This window comes from Globicephala melas, chromosome 1 (assembly GCF_963455315.2).
Source record: "Globicephala melas chromosome 1, mGloMel1.2, whole genome shotgun sequence".
NCBI lineage: Eukaryota > Metazoa > Chordata > Mammalia > Artiodactyla > Delphinidae > Globicephala > Globicephala melas.
In genome coordinates this window covers 107,005,837-107,026,565 of record NC_083314.1, presented here as the reverse complement: position 1 = coordinate 107,026,565, position 20,729 = coordinate 107,005,837, and the positions used below count along the sequence as shown (strand labels likewise).

Sequence of the window (20,729 nt, the reverse complement as noted above, 5' to 3'; positions counted from 1 at the left end):
CTACAAATATGAATTTTGTACTTCATTTTTTACCCCACTCATTTAGAATAGTGGGGTAAATGAACAAGTGATTCAACTTACTCTGCCTATATTTTCTAAAGCTGTTTTTCTACCTAATTGTATGTTTTCTTTCTTTCTTTTTTTTTTTTTTTTAACTATTCTGAGGTTCTCAGAACTTACTGGACACCCATTGGAAAAAAATGTTTGGCTACAACTGCAAGATTGCCACATTATTACTTTCGTGTGCCCTAGAAATTTAGGTATTTCAGGTTGGAAACCACTCACTATCCAGGCTATTTGTTATTTTGGTCTTTTGAAGCAGCCCTGGTAATAATGTTTAGTCCATGTCAATACGTGTATTCAATATAGTACTTACTATCTGCCGGACTGTGCTTGGGACTTTACACGTTTAATTTCCAAAAAATAGTGGTATTATCCTCATTTTACAGATGAGAGATGAGAGATTAAGTAATCTCAAATCACACAACTAGTAGTTAGGTTTAGACCCCAAATCTAAGTTGAGAGGATAGATCTTAAGTGGCCTCACCAAAAAGAAAGAAAGAAAGATAGAAAGAAAGAGAGACAGAGAGGGAGGGAGGGAGGAAGGAAGAAACGAAGAAAGGAAGAAAATGGTAACTCTATGTGATGGAAATGTTATTTAACTTGATTGTGGTGGTCATTTCACATCGTATACATATATCAAAACATCAACTTGTGTACCTTAAATATATAATTACTATGTGTCAATTACACCTCAGTAAAGCTGAAAAAAATTTTTTTTATAAATTTATTTTATTTATTTATTTTTGGCTGCATTGGGTCTTCATTGCTGGGTGCAGGCTTTCTGTAGTTGTGGCAAGCGGGGGCTACACTTTATTGCGGTGTGTAGGCTTCTCATTGTGGTGGCTTCTCTTGTTGCGGAGCTCGGGCTGTAGGCGCACGGGCTCAGTAGTTGTGGCTTGCGGGCGCTAGAGCACAGGCTCAGTAGTTATGGCACACGGGCTTAGTAGCTCCGTGGCATGCGGGATCTTCCCAGACCAGGGCTCGAACCCGTGTCCCCTGCATTGGCAGGTGGATTCTTAACCACTGCGCCACCAGGGAAGCCCCTGAAAAAAAATTTTTAAAGGAATCTATTGGTTGTCTCAGTAATTATTAGTATTAAAGGTTTTTTTTTAAGTAACTTCATTTATCACCACTCTAGACCCCGAGTAAGAACTCTACTTGAGAGGATTCTGTTACCTGTGCCTTCTGTGACACATAAGCTAGCCAAGACAAGAGGCACAGTGTTCTTTAGTTTAGTAAGAGGTAGCCAACAGACTGCAGAAATGAGAAGACTCAAATATCACTTTCCTTTTATATTTATAAACTGTTATTTTATCACCTTTTTCTGTCATTCTTATTTAAGTTTTTTCAAGTTACTTTCTGCATTATTTACACTAAATTAAAATAAAGCCTAGATGAAACAATATGATGTGTGGGATTTGCTTCATAATTATCCAGGTTAGGGTGATGTTGAATATGAGGTTGTATAGATGAAACATGATTGACCAGGAGTTGATAATTGTTAAAGTTGTGATGACTGTATGGGAGTTGATTTTATGTTCTATTTTTATATATGTTTGAAATTCAACAATTTCTGCAGAAATAAGCCAAAAAATTCTTCGTTTTGGTGTAGGGGATGCTATATATAAAAATGTTGTTGTTAAGTTATTTTTGAAAATATTTACTCTTTAGTACCTGCAAGTCAAAGTCTATAGCTTTAATAAAAATTACTTAAATTGACTTTGCTGCCTTTTAGCAAAATGTCTGTTACTTATAATACAGAAATACCTCTGGTAAGATAATGCGTTTTGGGGTCTTCAGATTGTGGCAGGACAATTTTAACAGGTATGTGACCATAGGCTAGGTCTTCTAGGTGAAGTCTCTGGGAAAACGCCGTATTGATGACAGTGACTAGTGTTGGGAGATCTTTTCAATCAATACTGATGGTGGGAGAGTTGACATAAATAACCATATCTTTCTCTTTGAAATGATAACCAATAATAGGAACTTGTAGAACAGTGATTCTTAAGCCAGTTGTGCATCAGAATTACCTGGGGGAGCTTTTAACAACTGCAGATGCCTGGCTCCACCCCTAGAGATTGAGTTTCATTTGGCTGGGGTTGGGCTCAGACATTAGTGTTTTTCAGAAGCCCCCCAGGTGATCCTAATATTCAGCCAGAGTTGAGAGCGTGTTAGAAGTAAACATGAAGCAGCTTTTTCAGCTCTTTGAAGAATCTTTCCCCAGTGAATAGAGCTGTGCTTTCCACTGAATTACATCTTAGTCATTTATCTGGAATGTTACATTGATTTACCTGTCATAGTGGTTCCATCAGAAGCTGCTTGGTAATGATTCACTGTTGTCATTGTTGAAGCAAGATATTTTTCTAAATATGATTTGAATTAAAATTGTATTTTGACACACAAGTCCTTTTTAAATTTCATCAGTGATGACTCAGTGTATGTTTTCTAAATCTGTATTGAATTTCCAATTATATTTTGGAACTGCTTTTAAAATGTTTTCTATCAAATATTACTGTTTTAATTTTTGAATTATCACTCAGAAAATAGTTAAGTATGATAATTTAGCATCTGTGCTTGAAATTATTTTGGCTCAGCAAAAGGGGAAATATGATAGCAGGTAAAAATTTTGCTGTTCTGCCACTTAAAGTACTTTGAAGTGAAAGCAGAGACCTTGTATTTTCCCCAGTGCCTGAAATGGTAGCATAGAGCAGGCACTCACTAGATTTTTTTCTGAACGAGTAAATAAATTCATGAAATCTTAAATTTGTCTTGGCTTTGGGAGATTTGAATACAATAGAAAAGGAAATTCTATTTAACTGTTTTTGACATTTTTTTTTCTTACATGTTTACCCTTCTTTGGCCTTTTTTGGTTATGTGATAGATTCTGTTTTAGTTGCTACAGATAAAACAGTGAACAAAATAAAAAAAATTCCTTCTCTCATTAACTATTCTAATGGAGAGGATATGTAAAATTTTAAAGACAATATGTGTGTTATTATGTGGTGATACACCTTTTTCCCTTTCCCAGTTCATTCTCCTCCTTTTCTCTCCAGAAGCAGGCAAAAAGGAATGGTACTAAGGAGGAAGTTGTGATTTTTAAATAGGCTGGTCAGGGCAGACCTCATTGAGAAGGTGCCATCTGTATAAAGACCTAACAGTTGGTGAGGGAACAAGCCATGTTGCTATCTGTGAAAATATATCAGACAGGGAACAACAGGTGCAAATGCCCTGAAGCAGAAGCAGGCCTGGTATGTTCACAGAATATTAAGGATGCTGGTGAGGCTGGAGAAATGAGCAGAGGCAAAGGTACAAAGAGATATGGTCAGAGAAGTAAAGGGCAGGGAATGGCTATAGTATAGTTATATAGTCCTTGGAGCCATGGTCATTCTTTGACTTTTACTCTGAGTGAGATGGAAAGCAGTTTGTGGATTCTGAATAGGGGAAGGATGTGATCTGACATATATTTTTAGCAGTATCACTCTGTCTGCTGATTTGAGAAGTATAGTAGATGTTCAGAGGCAGGAAGACCGTTTAGATGTTGTTTAGGATATTGTTTCCATAATCTAGGCAAGAAATTATGTTGACCAAGGTGAAAGTAGTGGAGGTAATAAAAAGCGATAAGATTTTATTTTGCAAATAGAACCATCAGGATTTGATGACTGATTTGACATGGGATATGAAGCGAGTCGAGGTTACCCACAAAATTTTTGGCTTGAGCAACTGGATTCTAGAAGGATTGGGTAGCCATTTACTGAGATGGAGATACCTGCAAGAGGACCCAGTTTGCGGGGGAAGATAAGGAAATCAATTTTGGCTATACTGAAGTTTTGAGATGCCTATTAGACATTCAAGTGGAAATGAAGGTAGATCATTAGATATAGAAGTCTGTAATTCAAGGGAGAGGTACAGGCTAGAGATAATAAATTTAAGAGTTGTGAGCACATAGTTATCTAATATTTAAAACTATGAGATTGGATGACATCACCAAGGGAATGAGCACATATAGAGGAGAGCAGAGACACAAGGGCAGAGGCCCTGGGGTGATCCAAAATGTCAGAAGGGGTGATCCAAAATCTCAGAAGGAGTGCCAGTGAGAGGGGAGGGGAATCAGGCGAGGGGAAACCAGGTGTAGAAAGTGTACCAAGGAGAAGGGATTGATCAACTGTGTCAAATGCTCCTGGTATATTAAGGTGGGAACTGAGAAATGTCCATTGGATTTGGCAACATGGACGTCGTTTGTACGTTTAATCCTCACAAGAACCCTGTGAGGTAGGTAGTACTATTGTCCCCATTTTACTAAATTAAAAAAAAAAAAAGTTTTACAGCCATTGAATGTGTCCAACGTAAAACACTACTAATGACAGATCTGAATATTGAACCCATATCTGTCAGACTCTTTAACCACTATACTGTACTTGCTTTTTATATCATATAGACTTTTAACTATGGAAACATTTGTAGACATTTTAACTATGGAAAAAATTCAGAGTAATGTAACAAAGATACACATCTCCACTCAGAATTAATCAAATCTATTAAGACATACCTTTTTCAATAAAATAAATAAAATGTTATAAGTTAATTCATTCATTCAGAAGAAATTAATTGAATCTCTTCTGACTCTTATTCTGGGCACTTGGAATAAATATGTGAAGAACACAAAGATTCCTGCCCTCAGCCCAGGCAAAACAGAAAATAAACAATAACCGTATGTTAGAAGGTGGTAGGTGGTACAAGGATAAAGAAAAATATATAGCAGGATAAGGAAAGTCAAGAGTTTGGGGCTGGGAGGTAGAGGGAGTTGCACTTACTAATAGTGTGGCCCAGGTAGACCCTACTGCAAAGGTGACATAAGAAAACTTATCTATCATTCAGGCAGATGGAATCACCAATGCAAAAGACCTAAAACATGAAGTCCTCTTTGTCCTCTTCCCCAATCCATTCTCCTTTCCTCCCAGAAGCAACCAGTACTGTGAATTTCGTGTATATCTTTCCAGTCTTTGTTTTTATACTTTTAGTACATATATTTGTGTCCATAAATATGAATATTGTCTGTTCTTGATTTTTATAAATAATGTCATACCATACTTGCTTTCATTCAAATTATGATGAGCAAAATGTGTAAGTTCATTCTTTTTAACAGCTATTTAGTATTCTATAAAAATGCCACGATTTATTATATTTTCTATTATAAGCAGTGTCACATCAAACATCTTCATATACATTTCCTTATGCATAGTGAGAGAGTTTAAGGTTTATATTTAGAAGTTATTCATATGCATTTTCAGTATTATTAGATATTGCTAAATTGTTTGATTACTCACATCAACAGTGTGTTAAAAGTAGTATTTCTGGGCTTCCCTGGTGGCTCAGTGGTTGAGAGTCCGCCTGCCGATGCAGGGGACACGGGTTCGTGCCCCAGTCCGGGAGGATCCCACATGCCACTGAGCGGCTGGGCCCGTGAGCCATGGCCACTGAGCCTGCGCATCTGGAGCCTGTGCTCTGCAACGAGAGAGACCGCGGCAGTGAGAGGCCCGCATACCGCCAAAAAAAAAAAAAAAAAAAAAGTAATATTTCTTCATGTCCTCACCAACCCTTGGTATTGTTAATCTTTTGTTTTTGCCAATGTAATGGAGTGCATTTTTATATTAATTTCCTGGATTAATAGTGAGATTGAGCTCCTTTTCAAATGTTTACTGGCCATTCGGCTTTCCTCCTCTGTAAATTGCCTGCTCATGTCCTTTGCTAATTTATTTATTGGCTGTTTTTTTTTCCATAGACTTTATTTAAAATCAGTTTTAGGTTCATAGCAAAATTGGGAGAAAGGTACAGAGATTTTCCTTATGCCCCCTTCCCCCACACACGTAGCCTTTCCCGTTAAAACCATCCCCCACCAGAGTCATACATTTGCTATAATTGATGCACCTATGTTAATGACATCATTAACTCTTGGTGTTGTGCATTCTGTGGGTTTGGACAAATGTATAATGACATCTATCCATTATTATAGTAACAGAGTATTTTCACTGACCTAAAAATCCTCTGCACTCCACCTATTCATCTATCCTCCCTCACCCCACAACTCCTGGCAACCACTGATCTCTTTAAATATTTATTTATTTATTTAGCTAGCTAGCTATTTGGCTGCGCCGGGTCTTAGTTGCCACGCGCAGGATCTTCGTTGCCGCATGCGGGATCTTTAGTTGCAGCATGCGGGATCTTTTAGTTGAGGCATGAGGACTCTTAGTTGCGGCATGCTAGTTCTAGTTCCTTGACCAGGGATCGAACCCAGGCTCCCTGCTCTGGGAGCTCAGAATCTTAACCACTGGACCACTAGGGAAGTCCCTGATCTTTTTACTGTCTCCATAATTTTACCTTTTCCATAATGTCATATACTTGGAATCATACAGTTTGTAGCCTTTTCAGACTGGCTCCTTACGCTTAAATAATATGCATTTAAATTTCACTTAAATAATATGCATTTAAAATACCTCTATGTCTTTTCATGGCTTGATAGCCCTTTTTTTTTATGGTGTTATTTATTTGGCTGCATCGAGTCTTAGTTTCAGCACTCGGGATCTTTGTTGCGGCATGCGGGATCTTTCGTTGCAGCACATGGGCTTCTCTCTAGTTGTGGCGCGCGGGCTCAGTAGTTGCGGCACGTGGGCTTAGTTGCCCCGCGACATTTGGGATCTTAGTTCCCCAACCAGGGATCAAACCCGTGTCCCCTGCATCGGAAGGCGGATTCTTAACCGCTAGACCACCAGGGAAGTCCCACTAGCTCATTTCTTTTTAGGGCTGAATAATATTCTAGTGTCTGGATGTACCACAGTTTATCCATTTACCTACTGAAGAGTATCTTGGTTGCTTCCCAGTTTTTGACAGTTATATTAGTAGAGCTGCTATAAACATTCATGTGCAGGTTTTTGTGTGGGCATAAGTTTTTGACTCCTTTGGGTAAATAAATACCAAGGAGTGTGATTGCTAGATTATATGATAGGACTGTGTTTAGTTTTGTGAGAAATACCAGAGTGTCATCCAAAATTGCTGTGCCATTTTTTTTTTTCCCACCAGCAATGAATGAGTGTTCCTCTTACTTCACATCCTTGCCAGCATTTGGTTTTGTTGATGGTCAGGATATTGGCCATTCTAATAGAGTGGTATATCTCATTGTTTTAATTTCCATCTCCCTGATGACATATGATGTGGAGCATCTTTTCATATGCTTATTTGCCATCTGTATATCTTCTCTAGTGAGGTGTCTGTTGAAGTCTTGGACCCAGTTTTTAATTGGGCAGTTTGTTTTCCTATTAAGTTTTAAGATTTCTTTGATATTTTGGATAACAGTCCTTTATCAGATGTTGTTGGCTGTTTTTTTTATTGATTTATAAATGATATTTTTAAAATGCTTTCTGAGAAATAAGATGACTACAATGTATTTTATTGTCATCAACTGCTAAGTGATAGAAATTACTTCTGATTTTTTAAAACTTAAGTTTTCTTGAATAAAGACCTAGTATTATAATTTATTAAGTCAACTCTCATTTCTGTAAATTATGGATTATGACATCCCTTAATTGCCTGCTGCCAACCTAGCACAAGGTAGAAAGGTACAAAAGGTGAATTAAAATTAAAATCAGAAATTGCTTACCTTGTCAGCTTTAATAAAACATTTGATTAGGGAAAAACATAGAGGATATGGTTACAGGGAGGTGTATGTGTTTGTGTACGTATTTTAATAAACCATACAATTCAGTTTCCCATATTGTTCTTATATCACCATCTTGTCTAATAGTAGTATTGTTATAAATATATAAAAGTGGGGCTAGAACACTTCCTTTTGAGATGGCCATTATTAGATACTGAATATCAAGCCACATTATTATACTATTAACTCTGTTCTATCAAATATAAGAAGAATTAAAAAACAGTGCTCTTTCATGATATCATAAATCTGATTATATCTAAAAATAGAAGGGTTATGTATTTAACAGTCTTTGGGTAAATTTTATCTTACTGTCTTTCAGATTAACAAACAGAAATATTATACATAAACCTGCAGAGTGGACCTTAATTGCTTTGGTGTTGCTGTCATTGTAAGTACTCTTTCATATTTTTAACTCTAAATACTAAATATGAAGAATTTTGATTAGGGGAAAACAAAGTTATTCATTGATTTTCTAAACTTTCTTGGAAAATATTGTACCTCTATTTTGTGCCTATTTTCCTTTCCTATATGATAAAATAACTTTCATGTAAAGTGATATGCTATATTTTGATAAGTTGTAATCATTCTCTTTATATTTTTTACTATCTTCTAAGGGCATTTTTCTTCTCAAATATTATTTGTAATCATTTGAAAGGGAAGAACATCTCCATGTGGGATATGATATATACAGGCTAGTCCCTTAATTTCTTGTGGTTTTTTTTTTGCTTTTTTTTTTTGCGGTACGCGGGCTTCTCACTGTTGTGGCCTCTCCCGTTGCGGAGCACAGGCTCCGGACGCGCAGGCTTAGCGGCCATGGCTCACGAGCCCAGCTGCTCCACGACCTGTGGGATCTTCCCAGACCGGGGCACGAACCCGTGTCCCCTGCATCGGCAGGCGGACTCTCAACCATTGCGCCACCAGGGAAGCCCCCTTAATTTCATTTTTAACAGTACATTTTATTAATGTTGAATGGCCTCATTATTTTACATCTGTATTTTTACCAATACAGCAATGCTATTTCATTTTTCATCAGCATTTTTATCAGTGATATCATCAGAAAAGTTTTGTTTTCCAAATTAATGTACATCTTTAAAATCAAACAGATTTAAAGGAACTAAAGTAGATACTACACAAGCATATATAAAACATTTAATACTCATTCACCTTTTAAGAAATCACTAGTGGTGTCTAAGGCTTTCAATAGAGTTAAAACCATCTAGTAAGTGTAGTGTATTTCAGCTTGAATTGCAAAAGTCTTCTTTTGAAGACCATTCATTACTGCATTACTGTTGCTACTTGGTACTTGTTAGGTCATTGAAGCCCATAGGACATTGAATACTTACTGGACACTCACAGGTCAAGAAGTGTTATGAGCCAACCTCATAGCATCTCCAGCCCTACTTTTCTTTCTTTGATGTTACTTCAGTCTGACATGTTATTCTGGCCTCACTGTCCCACAGAAGGCTGTGCTGGGAGGCATTAGAGTAGGCTTCAGTGAGCCAGCATCCGTGTCACCCAACGAGATACAGCTCACATGATTCGTTAAATCAGAACACAGAAAATAACTTTACTTGAATGCCCTGACATAAATTTTTTATCAACCATAAGAACAAATCTTTTGTCATTTCTGCTATTCAGTGTTCCAGTTGAATTGGTAATTTGTGAAACAGATCTTAATTTTTTAGAAAGTTCTTTCCAGTTTATGAAATTTGTAAATATTTTGGTCACTGGCAAAAAAAATATCAGTATCTCTGCTCACCCACCATATCCTATGCCTGCTAATAAACCCTCGTAGATAACTGTTTAACTGTACTTCTGTAGTTCATTATACTAAAGGGGAAGTAGCTTTTTTGGTTGACAAGTCAGAGGCCCAGGCTCAGCAGTAATCTCAGAATCTTGCTTTCTAAGCCAGTAACTGGAAGTATTATCTTAATGAGCAGCTGCTTACTGAGGACACGTTAGGTCCTACTTCTTTTTGTATCAGACCACTGCCTCACCTTCTCCAAAATGTATAGCAAGGAACAACAACAGAAAAAAGTATGGAAAATGAAAATTTAAAAGTCTACCATCAAAATTTCCTAAGTTTAGTCCATACAGAAGTATACCTCTAGTATTTGATTTTAATAGAGGCACCCATGTGGCCCAAAATACTGAAAACTTTGCTAGTCCTTTTATTTGACTTGCCTAACTTTGGATGTAGTGTAGGTATTTCAAGGGTCAGTGACCCATAAAACTAGTAACTTAATTGAATTCAAGAAACGAAACTGCACACATCTTAGACGTATTGCATATTTCACATTGTGCAGTCAGTCTTAAGGTTGTAGCAGTCAACACTGTTTCCTTTTGTCATTCACCTTGAATCCTTCTCTTCCATTATTTCCCTAAGCCCTACAGTTAGATCTACCCATCCTTCTCCTAGTCTTTGGTCCTTTTGATCCCTTGACAACTAAAAACCTTTCCAGTTAGGGCCCTTTTGGCTTCTTTTAAAATCTTTGGTCACTATAGACACCAAGTTAGCTGGTACCTCTTGGGTTTTGCCTTTCAAATCTTGTTTTCTCATAATTTTCTGTAACTTTTGCAATAAGCCCTCTTTGAACATTCTTTATCTTCCCTAGCTGAATCTCCTTATTGTTTGGTCATCTGATCCTAAGACTTCTGTCTCCTGTCCCCATATTATTTTATTTCTTATTTCCTCATTTCTCAGAAATCCCCTTTAGCTTTTCATATTTCTGCCCCCCAGGGAATCTGTGACTCAACTGATAGACCCTTTCCTTCTCAGCCTGTCCTTTTTTTCATCCTTTTAGAATAAATGTTACTATATGAGATGGGGATAAAATTAAAATACATATCCATTATGTTAAAACTAATCCCATTGGCTTCTGTAAAGTATAATTATACTTTATATTTGCACCCCTCTTTCCTCCCACTTAGAGTTCACAGTTACTTTTTAGGGAAGATATTTTGTTACTGGGGAAAGAAAAAGTAGGCATGAGGGCCAGCATTAGATAAAGAACCTTAAACCCAGTGAAAAATATGGAGACTTTAGACACTCAAAGAGGTATGTGCATATGAAGAGAAAGGAGGTAAACACTCACATGTATTTGTAGAACAGTAACCCCTCATTCAGCTTTTTGATTTATCGCCACTAAGATTGAATGTAGGCATACATGGGATTACCTTTTTTTTAATAATTATCCTATGATTCAGAAAATCTTTGTTGTATCTACTCTCAAATTGCCAATGGAATTTTTTTTAGTCATTGTAGACATTTCTGGAATTCATATTAAAAAGTGGACTTCTTATAAATCTTTATAGCTAGGAAAAAGGTTCTGAATGGCAGTTGTAGACACTGAAGATGAATATAGTAAGATAATATGTTCAGTATTATTATAACAATGGTACTGTTCTTTGTATATGAATATTGCAAAGTTTTGTTATTATTAGCATTTGTTTAATGCATGAAAGGTGTTTTCAAAATTCCTCATGAGAACCATTTAGAAAAGGATACATATACACATATATAATTTTATTAGTAAAATAAATGGCTCAAGTCTAGCTCTTGTTAGAGGGAAAAATCAACATTTTGAGCAAAACATGATAGTCCAGATGAAAGAAATCTGAGTCTTGAATTTTCACATCTGTATTCTTAAAAGTAGATAAGGTGTCTCTGTAGCAAATCATCTTTTCCTAGTAACTTCCCTTGCACTTTCACAGATGTATTAACATTTTAAAAATTTGAACCACAATGTGTAATTTATCAGTGTATACTGATGGGAATTTTATACCCATATAATCTCAGAAAGAAATTCATCAAATCAAATTGGTTCACTTGATCTTTCCACACTCAATACATTTATATATAAAAATACAATATGACCCATGCACACTTCATTTAGATTTCTCACTAATTCCATAGGACTTGGATGGCCAGTGTGACCGCAACATTTACTGATATTTATACTATGCATTCAGACCCTAAATAGTTACCAAGATCACACTGAAAGATCTTTCAAAGCTTAAGCAGTATACATTTTTTTTTTTTTTTTAAGCTGCGTTGGGTCTTCCTTGCTGCACACGGGCTTTCTCTAGTTGCAGCAAGCAGGGGCTCCTCTTCATTGCGGTGCATGGGCTTCTCATTGCAGTGGCTTCTCTTGTTGCGGAGCACAGGCTTTAGGTGCACAGACTTCAGTAGTTGTGGCTCACAGGCTTCAGTAGTTGTGGCTCACAGGCTTCAGTAGTTGTGGCACGCGGGCTCTAGAGCTCAAGCTCAGTAGTGGTGGCGCACGGGCTTAGTTGCTCTGCAGCATGTGGGGTCTTCCTGGACCAGGGCTGGAACCCATGTCCCCTGCATTGGCAGGCGGATTCTTAACCACTGCGCCACCAGGGAAGTCCCAGTATACATTTATTTAACAGTGAAGGAATTAATGTTCGTTTACTCCTCTCATTTTTATTTAATAAATGTTATAATTAACAAAGGTAAGTTCTCAAGAACTCCTTACACATAGAAGGACATCTATAATAGTGATAACGCTGTTGTTTGTTTTTGCTTTTAGTAACGGATTAGAAATGCAATAAAGTAACCTGGTAGTTGGCGTTATTGCTTAAACTCCTGGCTGTAGTAATTTTTTGTTTTTGTTGAACCTTATCATATTTTATGATTACATACTATATGTTGAAATAATACAAAATCAAATCTGATTTTCTCACATAAATATGCTCTAATAAAGATATTAGGCTCTTTCCACAGTCTTGATGCATGATTTTTCACAAAAATGTATATGAATATATAGTCTGCTGTAAGTATTTTAGTACCTGTATGCTCTACTGTGTAAAGCTTTTAATGTATTTATATATTTTGATGTGTTTATACATCAAATTAGAAAGCACAATAAATTACATTAAAGTGTGTTTTCTGATGCCTCCTCATAGTATATCATATATTTGTTTTTATATTCCTCATAATTTTCATCTACCCTTACCTACCCTTCTGTATAGGAAAACAGAAACTGAAGGATCACTTTTTATCATGATCGTGTTTTTCAGGGAAGTTTCTCTGAGAATATTTTGACTGGTATTTTGAGATTTTATAGCTGTAGGACACCCGCCTCAGCTCGGTCCTTATCCTCCTTTCCCTCTTCCCTTTGCCCTTAGTCTTCCCAGTGTTCTTTGACCTCTGTCATTATACTTGAGCCTGTAACACGAGTGGGGACTATGCAGATGTTGACCTAAAGCTGAGAAATCTAGGGAAGGGTCCAGACCAAGGCTGGCAGCCAAAGAGAAGCCATATAGAAGGCTATGGAGAAGCAAACTGACTGGCCTGAGTTCTATGTGCAGCACACAGGCCAGAAATACAATAACTTCTTGTATTTAAAATGTAACTTTTTCACCCAAGTTTACTGTGGAACCTTTGTAAAAAGCCCACTGCTTATGTATTGTGATGATCTATGGTTAATTTTAGCATGGGAGTCCAGAGTCTGTTTGTGGATAGCCAGGGAGAGGTGTGTACTGTGTTCCATGGGAATGATTTGGTTATCTAATGAAGGAGTAAGTAGGTAAATACTTACTTACTTCGTGCTACTTAGAAAGAATGGAGGGTAGAAAGTGACTTGTGGTAGTCTAACATGGATACATGCTATTCCTAGTTTTATGCCCTTGATGTTCTCTAATGGAAAGCTTTCAAGATCATCTCCAAAAATGTCTGCTTTCATTTTATTTATCTGAACTGTCTGTTTTCAGTGAACTGTGGCCCACTTCCTAGACAGAGACCATGCAATAATTTATTCCCCCTAAAAGCTTTGAGTATTCCCGTCGTTCCAGGAGTAGCATGTAAGTTCTGGGAAATGGTATTTAAATAAGCTCAACTTGACCATGATCACTAAACAAAAGCCTTCACTGGACGTGGGCAGCCACTTTAGGTAACCATCATAAAGATAGACACTCAGGAGAGTCACTTCCCTAGGGCACTAGACATGAATGGAAAGATGTGGCCAAGGCTTTTTGCCTCAGCAGATTGTTTGTTATAGCACGCCCATCACTAATTTCCTTAGAGAAATATGTGAGCACACCATGAAAATGAAGAGATGGTTCCTTAGAAATTTATTGGTTCTCAAAAGTATTCCAAAGCCTTTCTCTTAACATTCCCAATTTAGTTCTCAGTATTTGCGACCATAATAGATAACTGAAATAATTTTTGTTTCCTTATAATTATGGAATTTTTTATACTTAATTGAATTTTATTGAGATATAATTCCTATAACTTAAAATTCACCATTTTAAAATGTATAATTCACTGGTTTTTAGTATATTCACTATTTTGTGCAACTATCACCACTGTCTGATTCCAGAACATTTCCATCACCCCCAAAAGAAACCTCATATCTATTAGCTTAGTCCCAGTTTCTCCTTCCTCCATCCCCTGGCAACCACTAATCTACCTTCTGTCTCTATGGATTTACCTATTCTGAACATTTCATATAAATGGAATCATATAATATGTGGCCTTTTGTATCTGGCTCCCCTCACTTAATGTATTCAAGGTTCATTCATGTTGTAGCATGTAACAGTACTTAATTCCTTTTTATGGTTGAGTAATATTCCATTGTATGGATATACCACATTTCGTTTATCCATTCATCAGTTGATGGACATCTGGGTTGTTTCCACTCTTTGGCTCTCATGAACATTTGTTAACAAGTTTTTATGTGAACGTAAGTTTTCGGTTCTCTTAGGTATATACCTAGAAGTGGAATTAGTGGGTCATGTGCTAACTCTGTTTAACCTTTTGAGGAACTGCCAGACTGTTTTCCACAGTGGCTGCACTGTTTTAAATTTCCACTGGCACTCCATAGATTGAACTTCAAAGGTCATCTCTTCTTGCCTTACACCCAGTAGTCCCACCAGGCTTATGTTTGCAGTTTTTCCAAACTTTAAATATGCTTGTTCGTATTAAATTTAGGCCTTCATGGACCTGTAACATCAATTTTTTATGTTCTAGGAATTTCTACTACGTATGCAAAATGAGTACCTATGAGCCCCCTCACAAAAAAAAAAAAAAAGATCATAGTGTTGAATATGAGACCATATAAATTAAATGTCTGAACCATAACTAGTGGTATTTATTTTGGATTCCTCAATATCCATAAAATTCCTGTTTGGTTTGTTTTTTGCTTGTGTAAATCTTGGATTTGTTTATCTAATATTTACTATCACAATACCCTTGTCATTGTGAAGTTTAAGTAAAGTACTTATTTACTGAGGGTTAAATAATAATTAGATTATTTCTAAGCCCCCTATACTTATTGCTGAGAGTTTATCTAAGAAAAATAAAATATTTTTTAATTGAAGTAACTTTATCCTCAGCCAGCCAGGCTGTGTGGGAACCCAGATATTTTCTAAAGGAAAAATAATACTTGTGTAAATTTTTAACCAAAGACTGCTTTCTTCAGTGATTTTTTTTTCCCCTCAGAATTCCTCATATTTTTGGCAATTTTATAATGTTGGGTTTTTAATCCATAGGTAGCTAAGAGTCCCCAACCTCGGGCCAGAATACATATTAAAGTCACCAAGGATCCTCAGCAAAAAGATGTGCTCCCCCGCTTCCCCTTCCCAAGCAGCACAGTAACAGTAGTGGTGACAGCTAGTATCAGGCAGCACTTAGCCCTTACCAGTCACAGCCTCGACTTGAGGAGTCAGTCTCCCTATGTACTCTTGATATCTTCACATCCCGACTGAGTTCAGAGAGCACAGGTCAGGAGAAGCCAGGAAGCATAAGGCGTAAGGGCACTGTTATCCCTAGCCTCAGGGTTCTGCACCGTAAGAGTGTGATAATCATTGTGTGTGGACACCACTGGTTGGTCCCATTTCTGTCTTAGAGCACTGAAAAAGTTGGAGCCACTATGTTGAGAGAATTGTTACATAGCAGTAGTTATGAAGAAAAGTTTTTCCAACACACATCTCCAAAGCTGCTCTATAGAGCTGTCACAAACAGGATCTAGATATAAAGTTTAAAGTCACTACAGCCCAGCCCTTTAAACAAACCTATGTGTAATATATTGCTACTAAGTGAATTACAAAGAACTTGTTTCTTTTCAATCAGAAATATCAATGGAAAGCATCCCTGCTTCCTTATTAATAGGTAATCCTGAAGCATTAAATGCAAACATTATCAGAACATAAACCATCTGTTATAAGAAAAACATTTTATTTTATTTGGCTGTCATGGTCTTTTATATAATCAAAGTTTTTATCAAAGTTTTTATCTCAGTTTTTTAGACAATAGTTCTGAAATAGAAAGCTCATGATGACATACTTCTTCATGGTATGTTCTTGTCTACTTTGTTTTTCTTGTAGAAGTCCTTAATAGTAATAGCTTCATATGCCTCTGGGTTTTTTCAAATTTGGGGACTTTAGATTTGTGCCTAGGATAAAATTAAATTTATGTAAATTATTATTAAGCATTGTTATGATATTTTTAGTAAGTGTAATTCCCTTAACCCAAAGACCACCTTTAACTATGCAAGGGTGTCTTAAAACCCTAAGTTGAGTCTCATTCTGGATTTTCCCTTGCACTAGCAGTGTGCCTTGCACAAGTTTCTTAACCTCATTGTGCATTTTTTGTCTTGTTGGCAATAAGAGGGGACTAAGTCCTGGTTAAATCAACTTGGCAGTGTGAATTCAACTATGAGATGTTATAAGTAAGAAACAGTTTTAATGCAGTATGTCAAAGGCTACTGAAGGAGACAGTGGAGATGAGTATATTTAGCATAGGAAACAATGTAATTGTGCTGATAGCCATGGTGACACGGCCCAAGTGTTACTAGTTTGTTTGGTATCTTAGTCCTTAAGCTTGGCAAAGAAATACGTTGATAATATTGCTAGCCATTCTTTCTGTGGAAAGATTACACAGTACTCATTTAAGTAAATGGGATGAACACCCCCGAAGATTCCTTAACTCTCTTTCTACTACAGACCTACCTGACATTATATTGCTCTCCACATCAAAGATGAGGGACCTGCCCTTGATATTTAAGGAAACAGTGAAGTGATTTAGTACCTCAGCAATATAAATATTAAAGGTGGTGAAGAGCAAAGTAAAATGTGTAAGTTGATTTTTTTAATGTAAAACTATGTTTTAGAACTCATTTTCTTACAGAATCCTCACTATAACCATGGACCTTTTCTCCCCCGCTTCCATATTATTCTTTTTTTCTTCTTTTTCTTTTTTTTTTTTCCATATTATTCTTTACATTTTATTCTGGGAATAAGTCTTATCAACAAATAGGGACATCTAGAAACCTGATATTTTATGTCAGAATTTCTGATTCTTTGTTCAGATCACATTTAAGGAAATTTTTTTTTAATTTATTTTATTTATTTTTGGCTACATTGGGTCCTCGTTGCTGCACATGGGCTTTCTCTAGTTGCGGTGAGTGGGGGCTACTCTTCGTTGCAGAGCGCAGGCTTCTCATTGCGGGGGCTTCTCGTTGCAGAGCACGGGCTCTAGGCATGCAGGCTTCAGTAGTTGTAGCACACGGGCTCTAGAGCGCAGGCTCAGCAGTTGTGGCACACGGGCTTAGTTGCTCTGAAGCATGTGGGATCTTCCCGGACCAGGGCTTGAACCTGTGTCCCCTGCATTGGCAGGCAGATTCTTAACCACTGCACCACCAGGGAAGCCCCAAGGAAAATTTTTAAAGTAGTTCTAGAATAACTTTTTTTTTCTTTTATTGATGAAAAGATCCCAACCATTCATTGATATAACTTCTTTGAACTAGGTATGTTGAAGTAATCTGAGTTTCATCTTGGAGATAATAGATTGTTAGCTATAGGAATGGTAAGCTACCTTGCCTGTAGCCCTGATTTTCCTTCTAAAGAGTTTATTTGCACTTTTTTTAATGTTTTTAATATCATGCCACTAAAACCAGCGTAAGTAGAGCCCACATTATACCAGGAAAGGATGAGACTCACACTTTGCTGTAGCATCATAACTGTAAATCAGTGTAGAGACTGACTATACAATAATGGAAAAGTTTTCAAATATTAGAAATCTGACTTTAAAATAACCAACAAATGTTTATTGAGCAGCTGCTATGGGTAAGACTGTATCTTAGGCCTTGTGGGGGATACAGAGATTAAACAAAGATCCTGCCCTGGAAGACTACCAGGGGTTGAGGAAAGGGGGAGATAGATATGTGCACAGGTGACTACAGTAAAAAGTTGAATGTATTATTAAATGGCAAGAAAGAAACACAAACTGTTTGGGTGTTCAGAGAAGCAAAAGAGCTCTACTAGGGAGATCAAAAAAGGTTTCACAGAAGTGGGATTTGTGATAGGCCCAAAAGATAGAAACCGTTTCAAGAAATAGAAATGAAAGAATGCAAGTATTCTAGGAAGTACCTGTGTAATGAAAAAAGCAAAAAGAAGAGATGTAGTGAAGAGTATAAGATAACTGGAAAGAGTGGTTGGGAAGTTGGGTGTATTGTAGAGATAGAACCTTTTAATGGCAAGGAAAGTTATTTTAGTGGACAGTGAAAGTCATTTAAGTTTTGAGCAGAGAGTACCATCATGAAGCCAGTGTTTTAGGAAGATCAGTCTTGCTGGAGTCACATCTGATCCTGTCTTCCACCTTGTGCCAGTCCTTCGAAGGCTTCCAGTTGCTCTTATTGTGGCCCACATGGCCCTGCGTCGTCCAGCCCCTTCTCCAGCCTCATCTCACATTACCCTACCTTGTTCTCCCATTCCTACCACTCTGACCTTCTTTCCAGCCTTTCTCATCATACTCTCCCTGAGCATAGGACACAGGTTGTTCCCTATATCCAAAATGTTCTTCCCTCCCCTCTTCCTTTGGTTAATTCCCCTTTCATCTCTCAGAACTTGAGGAAGTGTTTCTTCCTCAAGAAATGTTTCGTGGACTTCCCTGACTAGATCAAGTATCTTTATAATATGCTATCATAACACCATGTACTTATCTTTCCTAGCACTTGCCCTGTTTTCAGTTTTATATTTAATTGTATGATTACTTGATTAATGTCTGTCTCACTCAACTTGAAGATTTTAGCGGCAGGTTCTATGTCTGATTTTACTCACCATTATATATCCAGCACTTCAACATCGTGCCTAGAACATCATAGATTTACAATAAATACCTGGCAATGAATGAATGATTATTTAGGAAGCTATCATTTCTAGCTTTTTGTTGACTCCTTCCCTCCTGCCTTCAAGTGCTTATTCATCTTTAAAGTCTAAAAAAACAAAACAGAGAAAAAAAAACAAACCTATCCTTTGTCCGTAACTTCACTGATCCCCCCAGACTATCATCCTTTCATTTGACAAACTTCTTGAAGAGCTAGTCTGCTGTCAGTGATTCCCGTGCTTTTCATTAATCCCTTGCATTCTGGCTTTTGCCCACAGCATTTATGAAATTGATTTTCTCAAGGCCTCCACTAGTAACAGCCTAGTTAACCAGCGAGCACTGAGGCAGTGAACTAAAATGATTACAATGAAAATGAAATGGGAGAGACAGACGATGAGAGACATTACAGCACCAGAATCTACAAAGTTTAGCAGTGGGGGTAAGAGGAGCCAAACATGATTTCACAAAATTAAGACATAACTGGGAAAAATAGTGGTTCTTTTAGGGAAGAGAGTATGAGGAACTAATTGAAGGATATACTGCATTTGGTTTAATACCTGTTCTCCAAGCACTGAGACTGTTCCTGTTCAGGGAGATTTAAGGTTAAGGTAGATTATCCAGTTGGGCAGTTCCCCAGTAGCAGTTGAAAATGTGGAATTGAAGCTAAAGAATGGTAAGAAAGGGCTTCCCTGGTGGCGCAGTGGTTGAGAGTCCGCCTGCCGATGCAGGGGATATGGGTTCGTGCCCCAGTCCGGGAAGATCCCACATGCCGCGGAGCGGCCGGGCCCATGGGCCGTGGCCGCTAAGCCTGCGCGTCCGGAGCCTGTGCTCCGCAGCGGGAGAGGCCACAGCAGTGAGAGGCCCATGTACAGAAAAAATAAATAAATAAAGAAAGAATGGTAAGAAAAATCATAGACTCAGATTTTAGAGCCATTATTGAGATGGGTGAGAGGCAGAGGTAGAGGGTATTAAGTGCAGAGGAAAGAGAGAATCTGTGGAGGAGCTGCATCTATGCCAAGGTTGCCTGAGGAATACAAAAAAAAGGCAGAAAGAGGGGAGGAACAAACATTTGTTTTTTGGAACACCAACTCAAACATGCTAGACTCTTTGCCTACATTATTTCATTTGATCCTCACAATTCAGTGAGGTCAGTGGTAGTGTCCCACTTCCCAGAGAAAGAAACAGACCATGGGAAGACAAGCACTTTGTCCAAGGTCATAGCTGGGATTTTGATTTCAAAATGTGTGCACTTGCCACTGCCCAGTGTACCTTAGAAAGGTGTGTGTACAATCAGAACACTGTCAAGGAATCCAAAGCAGGTTTGAGGTTCAAGAAAGAGGTGGTAACTACCTTCCTGAGAACCAGGCAGTTATCCTCTGCTGAACAAAGACAAGGACTGAACAAAGGCTATGGTTTGGGCAACCACAGTTGTGGGTGACCTTCAAGGAAGCAGTTTCCGTAGAATGATAGTGGAGACCAGATTGCAAAGGCTGCTCTAGTAGACAGTTGTGAAGATACTAGACATAGCAAATGTTGACCACTCTTCATATGGTTGGCATAAGAGGAAAGAAGAGAGGGCTTATAATCCAATAGGACATGGTAAATCTTCAGAAGATTCTCAGGATAGTGGAGGCTTGAGCATGTTGGCAGCAAAGGGGAAGGAGATGTCAGACAGGCAGGCTTGGGAGTACTGAAAAGACAGTGTAACTGATGGGATGTGTTCCATGAAGAAACTGGGAATGTCACCAAAGGCATATTTGCCGATTATTTTTTCTTCCCTGATCCCTGTCACCCACCTCCCTTGCCCACCTTCCCCCACATGTTTCTCTC

At 37.7% G+C, this 20,729-nt stretch overlaps 1 protein-coding gene across 3 annotated transcripts in view; it reads left to right on the top strand.

Annotated features, from left to right (window-relative positions):
- RPAP2 (RNA polymerase II associated protein 2) overlaps positions 1–20,729 on the top strand; it is an 83,640-nt gene that overhangs the window by 39,996 nt on the left and 22,915 nt on the right. For 2 of the 3 annotated variants that reach the window (XM_070044153.1, XM_030868659.3), the window contains exon 11: positions 8,091–8,159. In XM_070044153.1, the coding sequence (XP_069900254.1) occupies positions 8,091–8,159 (69 nt within the window). Of the gene's footprint in view, positions 1–8,090; positions 8,160–16,738; positions 16,839–20,729 lie in introns of those variants that run through there. The other variant, XM_060302784.2, reaches the window with a different exon arrangement.